Source organism: Cnephaeus nilssonii, assembly GCF_951640355.1.
Source record: "Cnephaeus nilssonii genome assembly, chromosome: 6".
In the NCBI taxonomy this organism is placed as follows: Eukaryota; Metazoa; Chordata; class Mammalia; order Chiroptera; family Vespertilionidae; genus Cnephaeus; species Cnephaeus nilssonii.
The window spans coordinates 65,252,453-65,276,707 of record NC_137077.1 but is presented as its reverse complement, the minus strand read 5'-3'; the positions used below and the strand labels follow the sequence as shown (position 1 = coordinate 65,276,707).

Genomic DNA, 24,255 nt, shown 5'->3' with positions numbered 1-24,255 from the left:
AAAAGATGTTGTTGAAAGCATGAGACTAAGCTACTGCTCTCAAGCTAGGAGTTCAGATTCCAGAAAGACAAGTTTATTTCCTTTTCCAGCAACAGGTCTGGGTCCTCTGAAAATTCAGATACAAATGTGTGTAATGGATTCATCCAGATAGCTAGTTTACCCAGGTGCCTTTAAGATAACAGGCATATAGAAAGCACCCAGTAAAGAGTAGCTTCTTAGTAAGTAAGGAAAAGTCACTCCAGCTCTACTGCCACTTAATTTCAATGCACTGAATATCCAGGAGAAATTAATTCCTGGTTCCCTGTTCATTTCAATCTAGTAGACAGCTTCAGGAAGACCAGGCATATTGAAACCTGTAAAGTATACCTAAAATCTTATCAAAGAAGTAGAGAACATCATGCAATCTTGAACACAAGATTCTGTTTACTGGCTTCCATAGTTATCATTTGGTGCATAGTATCATGAACTTCTGGATGAAAAGTTACTTGGATACCATCATTTTCTGGGTACCCTATGTACTATGCAATCACTTCCACCCAAATCTGACAAAACGTAAGTTTAAGCAGTTCTGTATCCATTCCAAGAAGAATTTCTTCCTTTGTTTAATCTTAGTGAGTCAAAGTTTTCGAGATAGCACTCTTCCTTCTCCTCCTATAATCTCTCTCTAATCATTAACAACACACACACACACACACACACACACACACACACACACACACACACACGACAGCAGACCTCCATTTTAATGACACAAATTCCTACTGAACTTCGACAATCTGAATATAGAGTTAATGGTGGTACTCAATACAACTGGGAGGCAAAAGAACTTTTAGTTATATCAAGACCAATGCAAATTACAATTAATTGCCATAAGACAAGCATCAGTAATATACTCCCACCTACTTATTCCTTCTACTTCCTCATCCTTTATTAAGGTCAGCCCCTCAAGTTTTATCATTCTGACTTGGTTATACTATTAAACCCTATCCCTCAAACCCCACAGATTATCATCTGTTTTCCTCTCTAACAGGGTACGTGTTACCAGTTAAATGATTTGACTTGGTCCTGCTAACTGACAGAGACTGGGAATCAGGCTTTGTCTTCTTTTACGATTTGTAGCTTCTAAATTTATATGCTGGAAAGAAATAATTGTACCCTGACTTGAAATACTTTAGTACCAATTGATCTATGGTTCAATTTCTCTGTAGGCTAATTAATGCCCACAATGTCAGTTAAAGAGTGAGCCATGCATTAAAAATGCTGCTTCATCAATACTAAAGGAATATAGCCATTTAATATATTAACCTCGAGTGGGAAATACATGTCATATGTGACTTGTTTGTAAACTAATAAGTACCTTAAAATACATTTTCTAATGAAAATAACTTTGCTCATTTATTAATTTTTGTATATCCTTAACAATCAGCACAATTATTTACGCAAATTAAAAAGTCAATAAATGTCCATCATAGCAATAAAATAACTATAATTAAAAGCTAATCCATTCCACAGCTTAGCCCAATTACAATTTCACATTTGCAGGTTTAGAAAAATTAGATCAGAGTTTTAAAATCCATATAACTGATTATGTTGTAAAATAATTGCCATTCTTCATAAAATAACCTTAGTTTCTCAAATGTAATTTTTCTCTAATACATATCTACTTACTGCTGTGATAAATTGTGGTCTTTAAAAAGAAAACAAAGTAAGTTTTTCACAGTTACTCTACAGATATAAAGGGTAGCTTTAAAATAACTAGGCATTTATTTCCATGGTAAGGGTTACCAGAAAGGTGAAAAGTAGTATGTTTAATACTAAAACACAGGTTAAAAGAAAGAAATTACTAGCTAATAATATTCCCCCAACAACTATGATGAACACTTGTGGGTAAATAAGCAACACCTTTTCTATTATAAAAAGCTCTTTAAATATGTTCTCAATTTAGAGAAAACTGCTAACATCTATAAGTACTTAATAATATTATTTACTAATTATATATTAACAAAATTGTGCTTCACAGCAAAAGAGAAAGGCCACAAAAGAGGGAGAAAAAAGGAGATGTAAACTATATTTCTAACACAAACATTTCCCCCTACTAACCTTCAAAAGAAGTTTGAAGGTCAAGTGGTATGATAACTATTCTGATACCTAAAAAACTTTGCCTTTTATTATATTGGAAAAGAATTTAAAAACAAATAACTGATTTTCATTTGAAGCTAGTTAAGATACTTGGCCATCAGACTGTCTTCTCTATTATTATTCTGTAATCTATGCTGGGAACTTATATTCCTTTTAACAGCCCCCTCCCTCTCATTAACAGAAATAAGAGATCAGCAGTCTCTGACATTAACAGAGGTGATAAAATATTATTGATATATCAGTTTGGAAAATTAATTTTTTAAAATAGGAAGATTTTATAGTTTAGAATTATAAATATTTTTGTGATAATAGCTAACATTTATTGAGCGCTTACTATGCGCCAGGCACTGTGCTAAGCGCTATAAGAGTATTACAATCTATAATAATAAAAGCATAATATGCAAATCGACTGAACGACTGAACAGCAGAACGACCATTGGATGACCTTGTTTATGACCATGCTATGACACCACACTGGTGCCAGGCCAGCCAAGGCGAGTGCGATGCGATTGGTTGGGGGGCCCCTCCATAGCTCCACGATCGCCCTGAAGAAAGAGGGAGGCCCAGGTCACCCTCTGTGGGGTGATTAATGGGGGTACAGCACAATCGACTGCCCCAAAGAGGAAGGCCCAGGCCACCAGCTGGCAGGGTGATCGATGGGCGGGGCAGGGACCTCTGTGATCACCCCAAAGAGGGAGGCCCAGACCACCCTCTGTGCGGTGATCGATCGCGGAGCCCTGGCTGGGTGGGTGAGGCCTCCCTCTGCTGGGCAATGGACTGCAGAGCTCCACGATCAATCACTCCACAGAGGGAGGCCCAAGGCCACCGGGCAGAGATGCTGTGGTAGGTGTGCGCAGCCGGCCAGTGATTGCCTCACGGAGGGAGCCCCAGGCCAGCCAAGAGATCGCACCCCACATCTGTCACCCGCAGAGGGAGGCGACCAGTGGCGGGGGATGGGGGGGCAGCGCCGCACAGATGGCAAGCAGTGGCAGCGGCGGGGGTGGGGCCAGTTGCCGGCAGCCGGGGGGAAGGAAAGCCCCGATAGACCCTGATTGCCGGCCAGGCCTAGGGACCCTACCCGAGGAGTCCCGGATTGTGAGAGAGTGCAGGCTGGGCTGAGGGACACCCCCCGCCCCCGCCGTGCACGAATTTCATGCACCAGGCATCTAGTACTTAATAAGAAATAAATTCTTGTATATAGAAAATGCATTAAACTGTGAATCAAAAACATTGATTCTATACCTAGACTGAGCTAAAGTGAAAGAAGAAATATTTGCTAAACAAAGAGAACATTTGACAAACTGCTAAGTAAATGGGCTCACATTATTAAAAAGGCCAAAAACCACAAACAACCTATAGTCAACTGACCAAACAAACAAAAAACCCTTCAACTACCTCTAATTGAAAAAAGAATGGATGTCTAGTTTTAATTTGTTTAGCAAATTCTTCTTCAAAATTATTGCAAAAGAATATGCAGATACAAAAGATGCAGAAATGAATTTTAATCTAACCTATATCCAAATAATAGCAAATTTTGAATTAGAAAGGTCTGATATAATGAGATTTTGTTATATAAGTAAAATAAGAAAAACTAAAAAAAATATCTTTCCTTTTAAACCCCAGAACAAACCCACAAGGGCAGCACTGGTTGTTCTTTATTTGGTGGTAGTTGTTTTTTTTCTTTAAAGTATTTCAGAATAAATACAAAATTCTTACTTTGTTGCCCGTATAAACTTGCCCCAAACTGAGACAGCTGACTTGATGTAGACGGTGATGCCAGCATCTAGAAACAAATTAATTATATTAGAGCATAAAGAAAGTACACAGAACAATGCATTTACATGTTACAAATCTGTACAATATATCATAATATGAGAGAGTCAAACCCACATTTCTCCTTCTTCAGGAAAACAAAACATTATGTAATAAATTCACAATTGGGTAAAATTAAACTGTGCAAATAAAATGAAATTTTTTTATTACCATGAAAGTTTTTTCAAGTTATTCTCAATGAAACTATAGCAGAATCATTATTTCACTTTAAAAGAAAACAAACTAGGTTAACAAAAATATGACAGTATCTCAAAAAGTCAGCCTCTAAATTAATAAGTGAATTCTTAATTCTTAGATAATATATATATTAAGGTAAATTCTAAATTCAGTTTATTTAAATTAAAAATTAAATTACCTAAATAGAAAAGTTTTTTATTTTGTAAGCATAGTTCATGACTTGTATATACAAATAAATGATGTGTATAAAATTGGTAAGAAAAAAAAAATCTAACAAATATACATGCAACCATACAATAGATGGAGATAACACAATACCAAAGGACAAATCAAAATACTTCCAAAAAATATATAGACATGGTATATAAATGCATGTTGTCTATTAGTGAGTGATGTGAATTTCATGGCACTACTACTAGTATATAATGCCTTTCGGTTTATTGCATCATCCTTTTTCCCCCCTAGTAGAATATTAATTCTCAAGGAACATGTTATATTGAATTTTTGTTTCCTCACAGACTACTACTATACTAGTAAATGGCAATGTTATGCATAGATACTTAAAATACATAAAAATGAACAAATAAAAATGTGCACAGGTAAGTGCATGTTTGTATATTCCCTGTCTTATATTAAGCAACCATAAAAATATCTTAATTAAATAATACATGGGCCATATCATCAAATAGATTATAATCTATTGAAGGAAGAAAATGAATTATACAAGTAATTATATTTTAAGGCACAGTGTGGCAAATGTTCTAAAGAAGTATAAAGTATTGCCAGAGGAAAATAATTCTAAGCACTGGTTAGGTATCAGAAATGCTTTGTAGAATGTTAACATTTCATGTGAATATAGATGAGTGGTCTTCCACAGTGAGGATGTGATAAGTTAGTGACATGATCAGAATACAAAATAAGAAACATTAGTGACTGGATAATAGGGTAATCAAGAAAAGGAGATAGGGTCAACGCCAATGCACACTGAGGCATAGGAAGATGGGAAACAAAAGACTATGTTGGGGCCAAATGTAAAGGGTCTTCTTAAATGGCATACAAAAATGGCTACCAACTATAGCAATAAAGAGAAAAAATAGTATTAACCAAGAAAGCAAAACAATCAAACTGTGTTTGGGAAGATAATTCAAACCGCAAAAATGAGTGGAAATAGAAAACACTAAACTAGAACAGCAGAAGTGGGACTACAAAGAAGAGGCATTCTGGTTGCAGAAGCACAGTATTTAATGCTCTATTGAAATGGTTGAGGTACAGGGAAAAGGAGGTGGGTAAAGAATCACCAGACGGGGAACTATCAGAGATCACTCTGGTTTCCAGTGAAGAATTGGGCTGACACTGGCCCTAGCCGGTTTGGCTCAGTGGATAGAGCATTGGCCCATGCACTAAAGGGTCCCAGGTTCGATTTTGGTCAAGGGCACATACCTTGGTTGCAGGCTCGATCCCCAACCTTGGTTGGAGTGCGTGCAGGAGGCAACCAATCAATGTCTCTCACATAGATGTTTCTCTCTCTTTCTCTGTCCCTCCAACTCTCTGTAAAAAATCAATGGAAAAATATTCTCGGGTGAAGATTAACAAAAAAAGAATTGGGCTGACATTGACACATTAGGAAAACCAGAAGGAGAAATAGTTATAAAATAGAGCTTTAAAATAACACATTTTATACTATTTTTATATAAAAATTCTGAGTTATTTTAATTATTCTAAAATTTAATAGTTTTTATACAACTGTAGTTTCAAACTAATTATACACATTAGACTCTCCTGAAGTAGAGCTGAGTTACATACTACTATAAAACAGCAGTATTTAAGTATAGTAACAAATTTTCTTTAAAAAGCATCAAACATTCTAAATATATCTTCTCAAATCCAGAGAGTATGCAATCTGAACAAACTGAAAAATTATGCACTTTATGGCTGATCAAGTCCTTTTGTTAGGTACAGTTGTCATGACTGTTACCACATAACTAGAAATACTTTAAGTACATGAAAGGCTAATTTTTAAGTTACAAGAACAAGATCAAAGGACATGTATAATATATTAGGAAGCTTTAGTTGGTGATAGAAGGTAAAAGGTTTATATGAAATGCTTAAGAGTCATGATTTTCTGGTATCATTAAAAGCTATAAAAGAAAATAGCAGAGTACAGCTGCTTCCAAAGGCTTTAAATATAAGCTGTTGGCCAACATGAATGCATGACTTAGAATAATCTGTCAGTGTAAATATTTTAGAATGAACCATTTAAAATTTTACTTTTCCTAGAAATTTATTTTTAGTGAGTACATAACTCCTAAGAACAGACACTTTAATCTATATTCTCACAAAGATTAAACTTCTACAAGTGAGTTATAGGTGTGCCAAGATATCAGCCTGCTCAACATTAGGAAACTAAGTAGGGAGGTACTGCATGAGGGTAGAGATGGCATAACTTACTGGGCCAAGAACCTGAGACCAAGAGTAGTAGAATGATCCATTTAGCAGAGTGACATATTAAATATTATCATTTTCTCTATGTGTGAGTACATGAAAAAGGTTAGAAAATTCTGCTTTACAGGAATATGAAGTTTATTACATTTTTTTTCTTTTTTAAAAAATATATTTTTATTGATTTCAGAGAGGAAGGGAGAGGGAGAGAGATAGAAAGAAACATCAATGATGAGAATCACTGATCGGCTGCCTCCTGCATGCCCCCTACTGGGGATCGAGCCGGCAACCCAGGCATGTGCCCCTGACTGGAACCGAACCCAGGACCCTTCAATCCACAGGTCGATACTCTATCCACTAAGCCAAATGGGTTTGGGCTAGTTTGTTACATTTTCAAAACATTCACATAAAGTAAGCATTGATCAGCTATACAAAAATTAAAATAACTGCCTCAAAATGTGTCCAAAATGCAAATAATTTTTCATAAAATCAACCCCTAGCGCTATGTATTTTTAAACTTGGAAAGAATGATTCATGAAATATATCAATGCTAAAAATAGATTTAAAATAATGAAAGAAATGTGAATGGCATAGAAATCTATATATACAAAGAAGCCTAATATGCAAAGTGAACCCTCAGTAGTTCAACTGACTGGGAGTTTGATCACTTGCTATGACGAGCACTGACCACCAAGGGGCAGCGCGGAATGAAGAAAGGCTCTGGCTGGCAGCCAGCAGCTGGCAGCCAGCAGCCGGCAGCCGCTAGGGACCCTACCCATGCACAAATTTCATGCACTGGGCCTCTAGTATTATTTATAAGGTCAAAAAAATGCATACCAAATGTACTCTGGCACAGCAGTAACTACAATGAACAAAACTCAGAAAATTTATATATTTTAAATTGCTGAAAGTTAACATAAAAATAAATTTCTTAAAAGATATAAAACTTTAGATGATCAAGAGACACATTACAGTAGGGAATGCAGCATAAGTAGAAAGAGCCCAGCTTTGGAGTCAGAAAAAAATCTGGATTTGAATCCTGGTTCTGCAACTTACCTATGGGAGAGCCAAGGCTCTGTTCCCTTCCTGTAGGATGGAAATAACACTACCTACCTCATAAAGATGAACTGAAGATTAAAGTGAAGATAAGGCATATAATAAGTGCTCAATAAGTGGTAGGAGCAGCTGCTAATAATTTAGTCTTCCTCCGAAGGCAGGACTGTCATTAACAGCAGCCAGGAGTACCCAGCCTTTGGGGATTTTTTTTAATAGCACCCTAAATTTATATTAATTTCTGGTTAAGAAGCTATAGAAAGAAGTCTGTCATCACAAAATCCCATTAAAGTAAGGATAATTCGTGTTCTTAGAGAGAGAAATGATAGAAAAAGATCAAATGTCACAGAATGAGTAGAATGCTGAAACCAACAAGTAGGTTACTGTGTTCCCAATCTAAAACTATCAAATAATTATACTCTTCCTCATTTCTCAGTCTATATAATATGCTGCAGTCAAACAAAAAGAAAAACCAGGAAGCAACTAGAACTACTAATGCGATTCAAGTTATTTCCTTGACCAACAAAAAAGCTCCTCTATCCTTTAATATATAGAATGTCAAAGAAAACAACAGATTAGAAACTACTTTTAAAATTATTTCCAGTTACTAGATAAAACTCTGAAATTCACAACCAAAAAGAAGTCTAAAAATTTTGTTTAAAAATGTATGTTTGAAAACTTAATAATAGGCCAATTTGGCTCCTGCCAGCAAAAGTATTAATTTATTCTATATCACTTGTACTTTTCAATAGTGACCACCTCTCAAAATTGTTCTCTCCAATAAATGTATTTTCAATTACAAACCCTATTTAAAGAAACATTAAAATCAGTTTGGTCAAGAAATTATTATCTACATTAAGAAACTACTTCAAAATACAACAAAAGTTTTGTTAAATAAAACTTTCCCAAACACAAAAGCAATTAAAAAATGAAGTTTTAACCAATTTTTAAAAATTCATTGTACAATAAATATACTTAAAGGCATGGTGATAATATAATATCGAGATTGTTATTATTCTAGGATAAAAACAATAAAGAAATATGACTTTCCCTCTATTATATCTACAAATAGAAAGAGAAACAAAGGAAAAGAAAGTTCTACTAGTAACTACACATAGAATCTGAAGAACATTTTAAAATTAAAAATAGTGTGGTTAAAAAAGATGAAACCACTGAAGTCAGAATGAAATCTAACAAACAAGCACACCAAAAAAAAAAAAAAAAAAAAAGACTATTATACATTAAAAAGACCAAAAGAAGACCGTGACAAGACAGAAATATAAGTCATAGGACCTGATATCTTATGAATCAGATAACTAACAACAAATTATGTGTTTACTAGATACTTCAAGTAATTTTGATTAAAACATTAAATTTTTTAAAAAGAACATTTTAAAAAGTATAATATAGCCAGGCTGGTGTGGCTCAGCGGCAATTGAGCGTTGACCCAGGAACCAAGAGGTCACTGGTTCGATTCCCGGTTGGGGGTAGGGTGGGGGGGCTGGTGTCAGGGCACATGCCCAGGTTGCAGGCTTGTTCCCCATTAGGGGGTGTGTGCAGGCAGAAGCTGATCAGTGACGTTTTGCTATCATTGATGTTTCTATCTTTCTATCCCTCCCCCTTCCTCTCTCTCTAAAAAAAATCAATAGCCTTAGCTGGTTTGGCTCAATGGATAGAGCGTCGGCCTGCTGACTGAAGGGTCTCAGGCTCAATTCTGGTCAAGGGCACATGCCTGGGTTGCAGGCTTGATCCCCAGGAGGGGGTGTGCGGGAGGCAGCCAATCAATGATTCTCTCTCATCATTGATGTTTCTCTCTCTCCCTCTCCCTTCCTCTCTAAAATCAGTAAAATATTTTTTAAAAATAAAAAAAATCAATAAAAACATATTTTAAAAAGTATTAACATATGCTGAAATAGTCGATAATAATTGTCAAAAATAATTCCATTAAACATTTAATGGAATTATTCAAATTCTTTATTAAACATTCAAATTCTTTACTAAAAAAGGTATGAAAATAAACAATTTTATAATATACTATCTAAATTTTAGGTTAGAAGCAAAGTACAAATTTACAGAAAGGCATATGACTGATTCAAGGAATATTCACATTTTTAAAGGCTCTTAATATGCATTGATAAACTATTTTCTACAAAGACTATCCTGTGTTAATTATACTTCTAAGGCATTTACTTCAATGCTCCCTCATAGATACTGGCTATTCTTCCACTAAAAGAGAAACAAACAAACTCCTTGCTAGTATGATAGGACTAATATACTATTTTCTGAATATAAATTATTATTAGTAGGGTTTAACACTTTGTAACTATTTTGGTAGAAATATCAAAATTTAATAAATCAGATCATTTTAGCTCCTTTTGATAAGTAGGTTTTTATCTTGAAAATAGTCAGTTTGAAATTATGTGAATGTCAATTAATGCAGAAGATTTTAGAACATTCCCTTCAAACAATTTGACATTTAATTCCAATTTCTTTAGAGTATAGTCTGATGTATTTACATTTAACTCTATCAGGTTATCACTTTCATAGAAAAATGACACACTTATATGCATGCATATTTTCTATTAAAAGTTTTAAAGGTGAGTTTCCAGTTTTTTTTAGGTAAATAATCATATTTCCTGTAAATAATGTGAATTTTGTTATTTTTCAATATCAACTTCTTTCCCTTTCTTTAACAAAGACTAACTGAGAGCCTACTATGTCCTATGCATTATTTCAGCTTCTAAGAACACAGCAGTAAACTAGACAGAGGAAAGTCTTTGCCTGTGTTAAACTTAAATTCTAGTGGAGTAGATAGGATAATAAACAGTTAATAAATATGAACTTTTAGGTAGAGATAGGTGCTATGATTGTTAAAATGCAGGAAAGAATTTAGAAGGATATAGTGGAAGTAGTACTGATAATATACAAAAGTCTGCTTAGGAAGAGTGATCAGAGAGGTCTCTCAGATATATTTTAACAGATACATGGAAAACAGAGAGAACTATGTGAATATCTGAAAAATGAAAGTGCAAAGTGCTAAGGTCCTGAAATTCAGCATGACTTCAGTATGTCGTTAAATACTAGTCATGAGGATGACCATATAATGGTGATAGAATGTATCCTTATTTTATACCAGATTTTAATGAAATATTATTAATTGGCCTGAGAGAAAGCATACTTGCCATAACTGCCTTAGGCTAACACAAGTATGAAAGCTAGGTATGGGTTCAAAATGGTTGCTGTTTGTCAAAATAAGGAAGTAGCCTACTCTTTATCAGTTTTAAGAATTTTTAAAAATATGGAGTAGGAGTCACATTTTATGCCCTTATACAGCATATATTAAAACAAAGGAGAAGAGGTTCCTGTAAATTTGTCTTCTAAAATGATTACACTTAAGAATCATCAAATGAGTGCAAAGACTCAGACTAGAAAAGATGTTAGCAATTAAAATACAAATATGTATATTTAAAATTCTAAGTTGACTAGATTTTATTAGCCCCAAAGAGTTGTCTATTTCATGTCTTATATGAATGCCTTTCATTTTCTATAAGGTCCCCATAAAGAAAATAATTATAATGAAAACAAATCAAATCCATATCTGCCTATGATTTAATCTTTGAGAACATTGAAGTAACATATCTGTAATATTTAACAAAACTACTTCTGTATTTCAAAACAGCAAATTCAGCATTCTATAGGAAGACACAATCCATACAGGGACATCCTATATAATAAAGAGGTAATATGCAAATTGACCACCACACCCTCACAAGATGGCTGCCTAGGACCAGGTCGGCAGGGGGGTTTGTGAAGGACAACCAAACAACTGAACAAGCAGGCTGCGTGGGACGACCAGGCCAGCAGAGGGGACAGTAGGGGGTGACCAGGCCAGCGGGAGGGGGGGGCAGTTGGGGGCAATTAGGCCTAAACCAGCAGTCGGACATCTCCCGAGGGGTCCCAGATTGGAGAGGATGCAAGCTGGGCTGAGGGGACGCCCCCCCCCCCCATGCAGGAATTTTGTGCACTGGGCCTCTAGTCCTAATATATAAAAACCCTGGGTCTGTCACATCCACAACGAACGAAGGCTTGACCAACCGGAAGTCAGTCCTGCAGTCAGTGCTGGGTTGCTGTGGTGACCCAGTACTGGCTGCTGCAGCTGCAGGCGTGGTGACCCAGCACTGACTGCTGAGGGGGCTGCGAATCAGGCCCGGAGAGAGGCCTGAAGAGAGAAGCAGGGTCTGATCCGTAGCCTCTGTGGCAGCTGTTGATCAGCACTTGTCTCTCTCTCTCCCCGGGCCTGGCCAGCAGTCGTGCCTCCATTTCTCTCCAGACCTTCACCGGGGCTGCTGATCAGCCCCGTCTTTCTGATCAGGCCCCATTGATAGGCCCAGAGATGCTGACTGGCATAGAAACTGACCAATCAGAACCAAAGCTGGGTGAAGTGTGAGGAGCAAATGGCTGCCTAGGAGGCAAAGCTTTTGACGCTCTTAAGATTTCTCCCGTTTTGGTGTTATTCCCCTTTATTTATATTTGAAAATTGTGCCATTTTGGCAACAAACTATCAGTTGCATTATTAGGGTTCTTTTCAAATTATTTGTATGGTGGTTTTCTTTATACTTAGTGTGCAATTTTATAACTCAGAATAATGGTGTAGGGACAACTGGATATTCAGAGTAAGGGGGAATCTGGCACCATAAAATGCACACCTTAAACCAAAATACATTTCTAATGAACATCCTATATAATAAAAGGGTAATATGCAAATTAACCCTAATGGCTGAATGACTGGGGACAAACAGTCGTTATGATGCACACTGACCACCAGGGGGCAGACGCTCAATGCAGGAGCTCCCCCATGGTGGTCAGTGTGCTTCCACAGGGGGAGCACTGCTCAGTCAGAAGCTGGTTCATGGCTGGCCAGTGCAGCGGCGGTGGCGGGAGCCTATTCTGCCTCTGCGGCAGTGCTAAGGATGTCCAACTAAGCTATTAGTCAGCCCTTAGGGCTCCTGGGCTGCCAGAGGGATGTCTGACTGCCAGCTTAGGCCCGATCCCCTGGGGAGCGGGCCTAAGCCATCAGTCAGACATCCACCAAGGGGTCCCAGACTGCTAGAGGGCACAGGCCGGGCTGAGGGACTGGCTCCTCCCCCCTGAGTGCACAAATTTTTGTGCACCTGGCCTCTAGTAAGTTATATGTGAAGAATGAAGCACAAAAGCACTAGAAGTCTAAGTATGATCTCAAAAACGTAAACAATAAAAAAAGACTGATGAATCAAATTCAGTAAAAAAAGAAAAATATTTTATATTTAAAAAACTATAAAGAAAGCAAAATACTGAGAAAATATTGTAACAAATGACAATTTTCTTAATCTTATATATAGAAAACACCAACAAATAAACAAGACATCATCTCAATAGAGAAATAGAAAATAGCACAAAAATAGGTAGTCCACAAAGATATTGTTAGGTTCAGTGGCGTGTTTCAAGTGTCCCAGTCTGAGTGAGTGTGGATGAGTGTGTTTATGAGGGAACCCTACAATGCAGTGGTGTCCTGTCCAGGGTTGGGTCCTGCCTTGCATCGAGCTATAAAACAGGTTGGAAAATAATTCTCTTAATTGTTTTTATTAATCTTTCTTAAATGTATATATAGCTCATGTTTATTTCAATGTTTAATATTAGATGTGTCTGGGGGATTTTAGAAGTATGATGATGTTTTTGTGACCAAATGTGACATAGGAGCTTAACTCTTGCTTATGTTAATTAGTCTATTGTAAAATTGGTTTTGTCACATATCATTTTGCTTAAAGTTGCAGTTTCCAAGAACCTACTGATGATGTTAAGTGAAGATTTACTATACGGTGTATAATTTAAAGTATTTTATCAGAATTTGAAAATAACAACTGAATTCATTTAAAATATTTTATCAATTGGCTAATTATGACTTGGCTATGTCCTAAATCCTTTCATTCCAAATGGGAATATTGAACTATCAGCCTTCCAAAGCATTTAATTCACACTTCTATATGATCTTCCATAATTAGAATATAGTTCTTCAAAAATTTTCTATTATTGCATCCCCACAACTGAACAATGGAATAAAGCTGTTTCTGAGGCCTAGGATTATAGCTAGATTACAAAACAAAGGTAAAGTTTCATTGAGGCCTGTCATTATAGGTTGAAATCTATGCAAATCTTTCTATTCTATATGTGTGTTTCAACACAAGTCACTTCATAAATTAAAAACAAACAAACCGATCTTAAAGCAATACCATGCTTACCCCATGTCTTTGAATACTTCCTACCACAGCATTACCATATCCCAACTTGAGAATCAAAGAACATTTTGTCTCCCATTAGAATGTAACTTATCCCTGGGCCTAGAAATGTGCCTAAAAGATAGTCATTCAACCAATGATGGTACACTGCAGTTCATATACCGCTTTTCAGGAACCAGAAAGAGACAGACTAAGTAAACACATGTAACTGATTAACTTACATCTTTTTCTGACCGATGTGGAAACATAGAAGACTGGCTGTAGTACATATTTTCGTCATGGTAGTCACTGTCGACCCCCTCTACAAACTTCTTTCTTGAAGCACCAAACATGCTGTTTGTCACCTAAACAAAAATATTGCTTTATCAAGAATAATATTTTGGAAAATGTCAAACTTTACCTTACTCTTATGTGGAACCAGAAAATGAAGGGAGCATTGCTAAGATGAAGAAACAGATCAACTAAGAGCTTCTGGAACACTTTAGACTAGTGGTTCCCAACGTGGGGCACATGCCCCACAGGGGGGCAATTTGATTTTTAAGGGGACAATTCTAGAAGGAGTTATTAACAGTGAATTTTTTGCATTTCTTATGGTTCTAGGGGTCTCATATACAGTATATAAGTATATATTGACATATTTATGTATGTCAGTTCTCTGTATTTTGAAACTTTATTTGCTATTTTTTCATATCACTTTATATTATTATTTTAAACAATTTCTTAGTGATTCCTTCCTCAGTACTTCAACTGTCCATTTGTTCTGTTATTTTTCTCTTTCATGGATGCTATGTTCTTTGGAAGCTTTAGACCAAGTTAATGGCCTTTTAGGCTTCCTCCACATGAATAGGAGCTCACTTCTGGAATAATAAGAACTATATGTCACGGGGTGGGGGGGGGGGGGCATCAGGATTTTAGAGATGCTTAGGTGGGGCATGGCCAAAAAAAGGTTGGAACCACTGTGTTAGACATATATAAATCTAACTATAACAATATAGTACTAAATGTTTACTTCCAGGCCCTAAAAATAAGAGGAGAAATGTAAAGCCTGTCTTACACAATAATTCCACTTAAAAGAAATAAATGTCACTTATTCTTGGAAAACAAAAAAAAGCAACCCCAAGTATAATTTTCTCATACATTTTTTTGAAATTAAGTTTGGGTTTAAGTATTCAAAATCTTCACATGCCTCTTCAGTAGTAGTGTCTTTGTAAATACTATAATTACTGATTAAATTATCTGTTTTCCAGAGCACATGATATTCATTTACAATATAAATTTATTAAGACACTAGAGGCCCGGTGCACGAAATTCATGCATGGAGGGGGCGGGGTAGAAGCAGGGGTGTTCCTCAGCCCAGCCTGCACCCTCTCCAATCCGGGATCCCTCAGGGGATGACATCCCTCTCACAATCTGGAACTCCTGGCTCCTAACCGCTCACCTGCCTGCTTGCCTGATCACCCCTAACCCCTCTACCTGCCGGCCTGATCGCCCCTAACCGCCCTCCCCTGCCAGCCTGATCGTCCCTAACAGCCTTCCCCTGCTAGCCTGATTGCCCTTAACAGCCTCTGCCTCCGCCACTGGGGCTCTGTCTGGAAGGAGGACCGGACGACTGGAAGATGTCGGGTCTATCCAGTCTAATTAGAATATTACCCTTTTATTAGTATAGACCAGGGATGGCGAACCTATGACACGCGTGTCAGCACTGACACGCGTAGCCATTTCTGGTGACACGCGGCCGCTGAGGCGGCCGCATGCCGAGGATGAACATTTGCTGCTCCTGAGGATGAAACATTTGCGAAATAATGTTTCTTCCTCAAAGTGACACACTACCCGAGTTATGCTCAGTTTTTTGGCGAAGTTTGACACACCAAGCTCAAAAGGTTGCCCATCACTGGTATAGACAGTACTTCTGAGTTAGTATTCAATGGTACACAGGGAGTTTTATCTGAAGCCACAGTACCCACTCATATATTATAGGATAATTTTTTCATTCATCATCCTGGTATAAATTTATATCCTCCATTACATAACCTGCTTACTCTTTTGCTTTTTAAGTCTTTACCACATCCAACACTAGCAATTTTGAACCCAAACCAAAATAAAAAATTACTTAATCTGTGCTAATTTTTACATATTTTCAAAAGCTATCAATTGAGGTTATTTAAGATCAATGTGTAAACTGCAATGTCACAATAGGAGAGATATATAAAGACCTGAATACATGGTAACCACATCTTTCCACAAAATTTTGGAGGAAAGCATCAAATTTAATACTTTTCTTGTACAATTATGAATAAAGGTATTTTCTTCAACTATAAACAAGAAATGAACAATTTCTTTTAGTTCTAATTTCAAATGAAACACTGTAGTTACTATTATTTATCAGTAGATATGGTGAACTAATATGATGCAGACTTTAAAAGTTGATGTGCAAGTTTGTTGAAAGCATCCATGCTATTTAATAATTGCTTTATATCTTAAGTTCCCTGTTAAAATTGTAGAAAACTCAAATATTTAACTATTCTTCCTGTTGAAGTCTGAGAAAAAGCTATTTAATTAACTATCAACAGTAGTGAAAAACAGCTTAACCACTGCTTTGCTATATGTTTTTGGGCTATTAATCTCTTTAGGTATGAAATACAGAAAGGTATTTTTAAAGGGTCTATTAATTTGTTAGAACATACTTAATCTTCTTTGGGCAGTGGACTCCCTTGGTGAATCTCATGAAAGCTCTTCCATAATTCTGAATGTAATTTCAGGGATTAGGATCCCATATGCCTATCTCAATCCCGCTAAGTAGTCACTAACAAGAAGGAAAGCACTTTATAATCTACAAATTAAGGTACTTTACATATGAGATTTTAAATGCTTGTTTTATAAAAGTTAAGGATACATTTAATTCTCTTTAAAGAACCTTTAGTATTGAGTTCTATTTCTAAGAAAGAACACATGAGATTAAGTCACGGAACTTACAGAATTCAATAAAATTCTGTGAGAGTACCAGCATAGCTCTCTTCATATTTAACACCCATAAATTAACTCAAATAGATACAAATTAAACTCTTCTTTTGACAATTTTTGTATAACATTTATCTTCAAAACCAATTACAGATTTCTAGAATTCCAAAACTGAAGTTAATTGTACAGAATAAAAAAGTTCATGCTAATACTGTGCAAAGGTTTTACTGTTTTGAAAGCAAAACTAAACATATGAAGTGCCCCATACAAAGGAAAATGTTCCTTTTCCATAAAAACCAGATTTTCCCATATTCAGTGTGTGTGTGTGTGTTCCTGTGTGCCAGAAAGAAACACAAATACATAGAAATTCATATTTGTTTTGTGCTAAATCACACATCAGTGAAAATGCTAATTATTCTTACAAGACTTATGCCAAAAAAAGAGAGGTAAAGTGTAATAATACTCTGCCTCTCCAAATTCAAGCCCAAGTTCAAAGATGTGTACGGAGATGAAACAAAGAATTTTCTAATCCATGGCAAAATCAAAAAAGAACAGGGGAAAAAGACAACATAGTAAGGTTTTCATAAAAGCCAGTTTATTTTTAAATGGCCTGTCCTTTATTCCATATAGAATAATGAAATGGAGTAGGAAAGTTTTTAGAATAACCAGGAAGGGTGGAACTGGGAAGATAATCAAGCAGAGAAGTAAGGGAACCAACTAGGCAGACCCATAGGAAGAGCATTCAATAAAGAGGAAACAGCAAGATCCTCAGCGTTGTGACTGAAGCAGCAAGAACTTAATGGAAAATGGTAGGAAATAAAATCAGATATACTGATGAGGGCCAGATCATGTTGTGCCTGACAGGCCCAAGGGACACTAGATTTTATTCTATGTGAGGTGGGAAGGCAAGAGAAGGTTTTTGGGCCTCAATAGGTGGCTCAGCTGGTTGAAGCATCGTTTCGTGCACCAAAAAGTTTTGGTTTTGATTCCTGGTCAGGACATATGGGAGGCAACCAACTGATCTCTCTCTCTCTCTCATCAATAAAATCATCCTCAGGTGAGGGTTAAAAAGAGAGGGAGATGGTTTGGGAGCAGTTTAAGATTGACATAATTTGGCATATAAATGTTCTTAAATGCCTGGAAGCTACTCAGTAAGAATTAAACAAAAGAGTGGACAAGAATAGAAGCAGGAAAACAGGTTGATAAGAAATGGTGGCTCAGACGGTAGTGGCAGTGGTAGAAGTGATTAAAGGATATATTTTGAGGGAGAGCTAATACTAATAAACAGATGGATAATAATATGAAAGGGTAACATTACCTCCTGGAAGAGAGTAAGTAGAAATCAAAGTATTTTAGATATCAATTTTTATCAATTTCAAAGATATGTCAATACTATCTTGAAATATACTAAAATTACTGGTTATGCCATTTATATTAAAATTAACTTGGTAATGGAAATTTGAAAAATTAATTTAAAAAATATACTTCATTTTACATTACTACATATAAAATTTGTTTTACTCTTTGGTATGTATAATCTGTCAGCTTTTTTCAAGCAAATATATCAAGGGCTTATATCTATTTCGTTAACTAACCATCTTCTTTTCTCACAACTCTAATACTAGATGTTATAACAAATGAGAAATAAAAATTAAGATTTTTACCAAGAAAGAAAAGGAATATGTATATCCCGAAAGCAATGTTTCTTAAGAATATCTGGAACACAGATCTAAAACATTTAATTGACATTTTATCTTTCCTTTGACTACACAGGAACTAACCAGAAAGAATGTGTGTGTGTGTGTGTGTGTGTGTGTGTGTGTGTGTGTATACACTTCATTATTTAACTTGGACTAGATAGAAATTCTTAAGATATGATATTCTCAACATTTAAATACAGTATTTCAAAGCCAAATGCAATAAATCAAAATAATCTCAGAAAAAGAATTTGCAAAACCACGAACTTAATATATATAGTTTTTACCTTTTTTAAAAAAATGTATTTTTATTGATTTCAAAGAGGAAGATAAAAAGAGAGAGAGAGAGCCCTAACTGGTTTGGCTCAGTGGATAGAGTGTCAGCCTGCGGACTGAAGGGTCCCAGGTTTGATTCCAGTCAAGGGCATGTACCTTGGTTGCGGGCACATCCCTAGTAGGGGGTGTGCAGGAGCCAGTCTCTACCAGACTGACTGTATCTATTTTAGAAAAAGATACATTAATTTTTTAAAATTGTGCTGAAAAGAACACTATTACACCAATTAAAAAGTAATTACTGGCCTGGCTGGTTTGGATCAGTGGTTAGACTGTCTCTCGGTTGCAGGCTCAATTTCCAGAACCAGTAGGGGCGGGTGTGGGAGGCAACCAATCAATGTGTCTCTCTCACATAGATGTTTCTCTTTCTCCCCCTGCTCCTTCCCCTCTTCTCTTTCTCTCTAAAAAAATAAAAATAAATAAAAAATCAATAGGAAAAATGTCGTTGGGCGAGGATATAAAAAAAAAGGTAATTACTGTTTCCATATTCCACATGAACTATATTTTTGAGTTCTTTCTAAATATAGAGAACATATTTTAATCCTTCAAGGAATTAGGATGATTATAACAAAACTTTAAAACTCTAAATGTCATTATAAACTACCGAAATAGATACTGTAGCATTAAATATGTAGGATACGTCTAAAAACTAGTTAAAAGAATAACAAATTCCTAATGGCAATTTTTTCTTATGGATTCTCTAATGTAGCCAGGAGTTTTACTGTTAATATGCTAACACATGTGAACCATAATAAAATTAACTATTCCACAACACTAATATAGAAAGACTTTTCCACAATTTTTTCACTTCTAGTAACAGAGTTTGTACTCACCTTGTATTATCAAGGTTAAAGTACCAACATACAGTGTTTGTGTGTGGGGGGTGGGAGGTAGGGAGGAAGGCTGCACTGTTCCTTTTTTTTCACTCTTTTCTAATGGAGATTCTACTCTGATTGCAGAATAGACAATCTGACTTACTGCTTCCTTTTCCCTCCCAATACCACATTTACTATCATATACACACACATTCTGTTGTCTACAAAGTAGGCAGAAACCAATTTAATAAAAATCACAGCCAACTGCCATTAACATTTATCTGCCTTTATCAAGATGTAGTCTATCAACATTTGAAACAAATCATGAGAAGCCATAATATCTGAAGATAATCAGGTATATTTATTATTGCCCTTTAGAGGGAAAGGCTGATAGGTCTTTCACTGAGAGGTTGCCCAAATTCTATGGAACTAATATATTCCTATTCAAATATTAAATAATATCACCTAGAAGTATTTATAGCCCAAGGAATTTTTGTTTTGGTAGTATTTTTTGGTATTAGGATTCTGAGCTACCAATCATGTTTCACAACTATTATAAATAATCCTAATTTTATTTCATTATAGAAAAACACTAAAGTAAAATAAAAAAGAAATGGGCTTAAATAAATTTTTTTTAAAAAGGGCACATAGAGTGGACAGGAAAAAGAAACCTAGTTTCTCAAAGAACAAAGAACTTAATATCCAGAAATCTTTAGAAAAAGAACAAATGATCTTCCACTCCTTATGTAAGAACCATATTACTCTTGAAGTCCTACTAGTTCTAGAATACTATGGCTTGATATTTACAATATGATAAATGTATAATGAATAGTATATGAATCTGCTTAGACTGGATTTAAGAAAAGTGAAGGTTTAGGTTTTAAAGGTAGAATATACAGTATAAATTCATCAACTTGTATTGATAGCATGGAAATAAAAGTTAAGTCATTTCATACTCTTGGCAAATGCAGAATGCCCAATAAATGAGCAAGAAAAGCCTTAATAAATACTAAAAATGAAGTTAACAAGTAGATGCACAGGAAATGCGATTCAGCAAAAAGTAGGGGCCTATATGAACATATTCACAATCATTATTTTGGAGAGTAGGCAAATATCCTGATAGAGTCCGTTCCAGGAGTCATATAAATATTTTTTAAGAGGTCTCATCCAAAAGGACAGGATACACCATATCTAACAAAAAGATGGAGAGAGCACATAAAGAAAGAGAATACATCATTCTTCCTAATCCAAAGACCATTTACTGAAATCTGGAGTCTGAAGCTGCTTTACTCATATGATATCCCCCAATACCATCCCTTTAAATGTACCCCCAAAATCTAAAAATTCTCTACAGAGTGTTAACAAAAAGTCTATAAATGCCTCTATTAGTTTGATTTTGACGTAGGAAAGTATATTGTGTACATTTCAACTTGAAGAAAGAGATTCTGTGGTTTTCCAAAATTTAAGAATTGCTTGTATCAATACGCCTTATACAGATTAAAACTTGAATCACTAATATATAAGCTTTAAAAGGTAAGGGCATTAGTCTAAAACCAAAACTCTAATAACTCAGAAAATACTAATCCATAGAAAAAAAAGCACACAACCATATATTAACTAAAGAACCCACTATAATTGGTATGCCTATGAGCAGTAAGTTCGAGTTGAGAACTAAAATTAAATAAGCAGTACTTTGTCTTTAAATATTAGGACATAAGTTTATAAAATACAGGTGGAAGGACATATGACAGTAACAAACCCATAAGGTTAGGATATAAAACAAATCCTCCAAGCATAAAGAAAATTTTTTAATGAAGATGAATATCTTCCACCAATCCTTAAGGGTGTGAAATCCGTCTAATAAAGAGGGAGAGAATCCAGAAGAAACTGGATGTATGGCCTGCTTTGCTGGGGGATATATATTTCTATAAGGCTCCCAGTAAACTAAAACAAAACAAAAACCCTCTAAACAACCCTAAAACTTAAGAGAGGAAAGGGGTAGATAAACTGCTAAGGATTCTATATTGTGAGGACCTGCTTTAAGACCTGATATTCTTGGTGTCCCAAACTCTTTAAGTACGACATACTTTCTCTGAAGAAATGTTAGCAATCATAGGCCATATTAAGTCTATATTCCCTAGGTATAAGTTTGAATATCTTATGTGTAAAAGAATTTAGAAATCCCGTGAATAGGAATTATACAGGATAGATTTAGAGGAACTAAAGAATCAATTTTTGAAGGCTTTCTGAAAAGCAAGAGTCTAAAAGAATAGTATTATTAAGCAAAATAATGCAGACCCAGGGATACAATGCTAAAAATTATTTCTAAAAAGCACGCATTAAGAAAAGTAATACCACAGATGATGTACTATAGAACTGTATACCTGAAACATATATAATTTTATTAACCAATAAATTATTAAAAAGTAAATAAAAAGGAAAAGAAAAAATAACTATGATGTTAGATCATGATTTTCATTATAAGCAGAAAATGCTGGAGTGTTGTCATTACACACACACACACACACACACACACACACACACACACACGAATCAATAACTTCTTCAATAAATATTTGCTAAACTTTGTTCCAGATATTGTGCTTTCTCTGCTTCTATACTTATTTTTGTTAACCTCAAAACTAGAGATACATAGAAAGTTCCAGTGAAAAAAGATGCGTGAAGTTTCTCTTCCTGAAGACATTAAAAATATAGTTACCTGTCTAAAATATTGGAAAAGAGAAAAACAGCATGTCTACCAGCTAGTGGAAGGAAACTAAAACTTCTGAGACCCAGTTATCATGTAGCAAAACTGTAAGTCTACAGATTTATGTCTCCCCCACCTTTTTTCTTATCTTCTTTTCTGAAAATGAGTTTTCTGGCCCTGCTATACAGAGCAAAAAATATGAAATTAATTTAAAAAATCTAACACCCTCCTTTGCATTATATCAATGGTTTATTCAGTTTAAGGTTTTCCCTATTTCACATCTAACCAACAAGAAGTAAAATTATTTCTCAGAACACTAGATTTTTTTTTACTTAATAATTTCTGAGGAAAATAATTTATAAGAACATCATATATATAAACCAACAACAACAAAAAAAACCTCACTGGGAAAATGGCCCAGCATGCACCCTCAACATACTAGTACTGATGAGAGTAACATTTCCTCCCCAGCCTTTCCCACCACATACCTGGGCAACTTTTTTCAACATCTGCTACTCTGGGGATTGGAAAGCTCAGAGCAGGAGGCTGAAGTGAAGAAGGAAAGGTTGGAGGAGGGTGGGCCATGGTACCCACCACACACTAGAAGCTCCCTTGAGATCTACAGCTCTGAAGTTCAAACTCTAGCAAACCATAAAGAAGGAGTCCAACCAGAACATGATAAATGGTGGGATTCTTCTGCTCTTTGAATAAAAGCAAATTATGCTATAAAGATCTGAATGTCCAGTTTCAACCCTATGATTCCCCTGGTTCACATCTCAGTTGGATTCAAAGTACGAATCAAAATGGGGCTGGAGGTGGGGGAGGGTGCAGAGCTTTCTATACACTTTCATACTTCTCCAGAAAATGAAAGGATAGGGCTTACTTGGACATTTTGAAAACATCAAGGTCAAAAACTTTAAAATACTATGCCTATCCACTCCTTGTATACTTCCTCGCTCTCCTAAGTACTCAACATTAAATCAGACACTCTCGTGAATACCACCAACCAGCAGAATGGCAGCTGACTTTGTGGATGTACTTAAATTCCTAAAATTAGACCAGTAATCTTTTTAAAAACCAGGGATAACTTTTGGTAAAAAGCAAATTCCTTGGGAAAAAATAATTTTTCTTAAATGTGTTCCTGATTTAAAAAAAACAACAACCAACAATTAAAATTTTAATCAAACAAAATGATAGAGAAAAATTTAGACTTTTAAAGAAACCAATCTAAATATAGGACTTAAATAAGATTTATTTACTTTTATGAAAATGTAAATAACTTGTTTAATAATAGTAAATTAATGATGCCAATAAAACAGATTCTGACTATTATGAATACTAAGACTAATAAAAATAGATTTAAGTTATTTAAAGATAGCATCTATTCAGTAACACAATGAAGGTGCAAAATATATTAAAATAGTAAACAAAATACAGAGGAGTATCAGAATGCTGAATTATGCTGTATGAAGCAGTTGCAAATGAAAAGTATTGCTTCAGCAAGGGAACACAGGTCCTTTAAAATACTTCTAAACATCTTGCCATTTAAATTAATGCAATCAACATTCATTTAGCATCTACTATGTAATGTGCTAGATATTACATTTGTACTCATATACTTTATTCATTTGATGCTCACATTAAAGGAACATCACAAATCAAAGAGAGCAGAGGTGTGCGCTAACCAGTTTGGCACAGTGGATAGAGCAATAATGGCCTGCAGATAGAAGGGTCCCGGGTTTGACTCCAGTCAAGGGCATGTACCTTGGTTTCAGGCACGGTCATGGGGTGTGTGTGAAGGCAACCAATCAATGTGTTTCTCTCACACCCAT

At 35.5% G+C, this 24,255-nt stretch overlaps 1 protein-coding gene across 5 annotated transcripts in view; it reads right to left on the bottom strand.

Annotated features, from left to right (window-relative positions):
* Positions 1-24,255, bottom strand: part of CNOT2 (CCR4-NOT transcription complex subunit 2) — a 125,319-nt gene that overhangs the window by 33,150 nt on the left and 67,914 nt on the right. For all 5 annotated transcript variants that reach the window (XM_079774215.1, XM_079774218.1, XM_079774214.1 and 2 more), the window contains 2 exons: positions 14,135-14,257; positions 3,856-3,922 (listed from right to left, as the gene is read on the bottom strand). In XM_079774215.1, the coding sequence (XP_079630341.1) occupies positions 3,856-3,922; positions 14,135-14,257 (190 nt within the window). The remainder of the gene's footprint in view (positions 1-3,855; positions 3,923-14,134; positions 14,258-24,255) is intronic.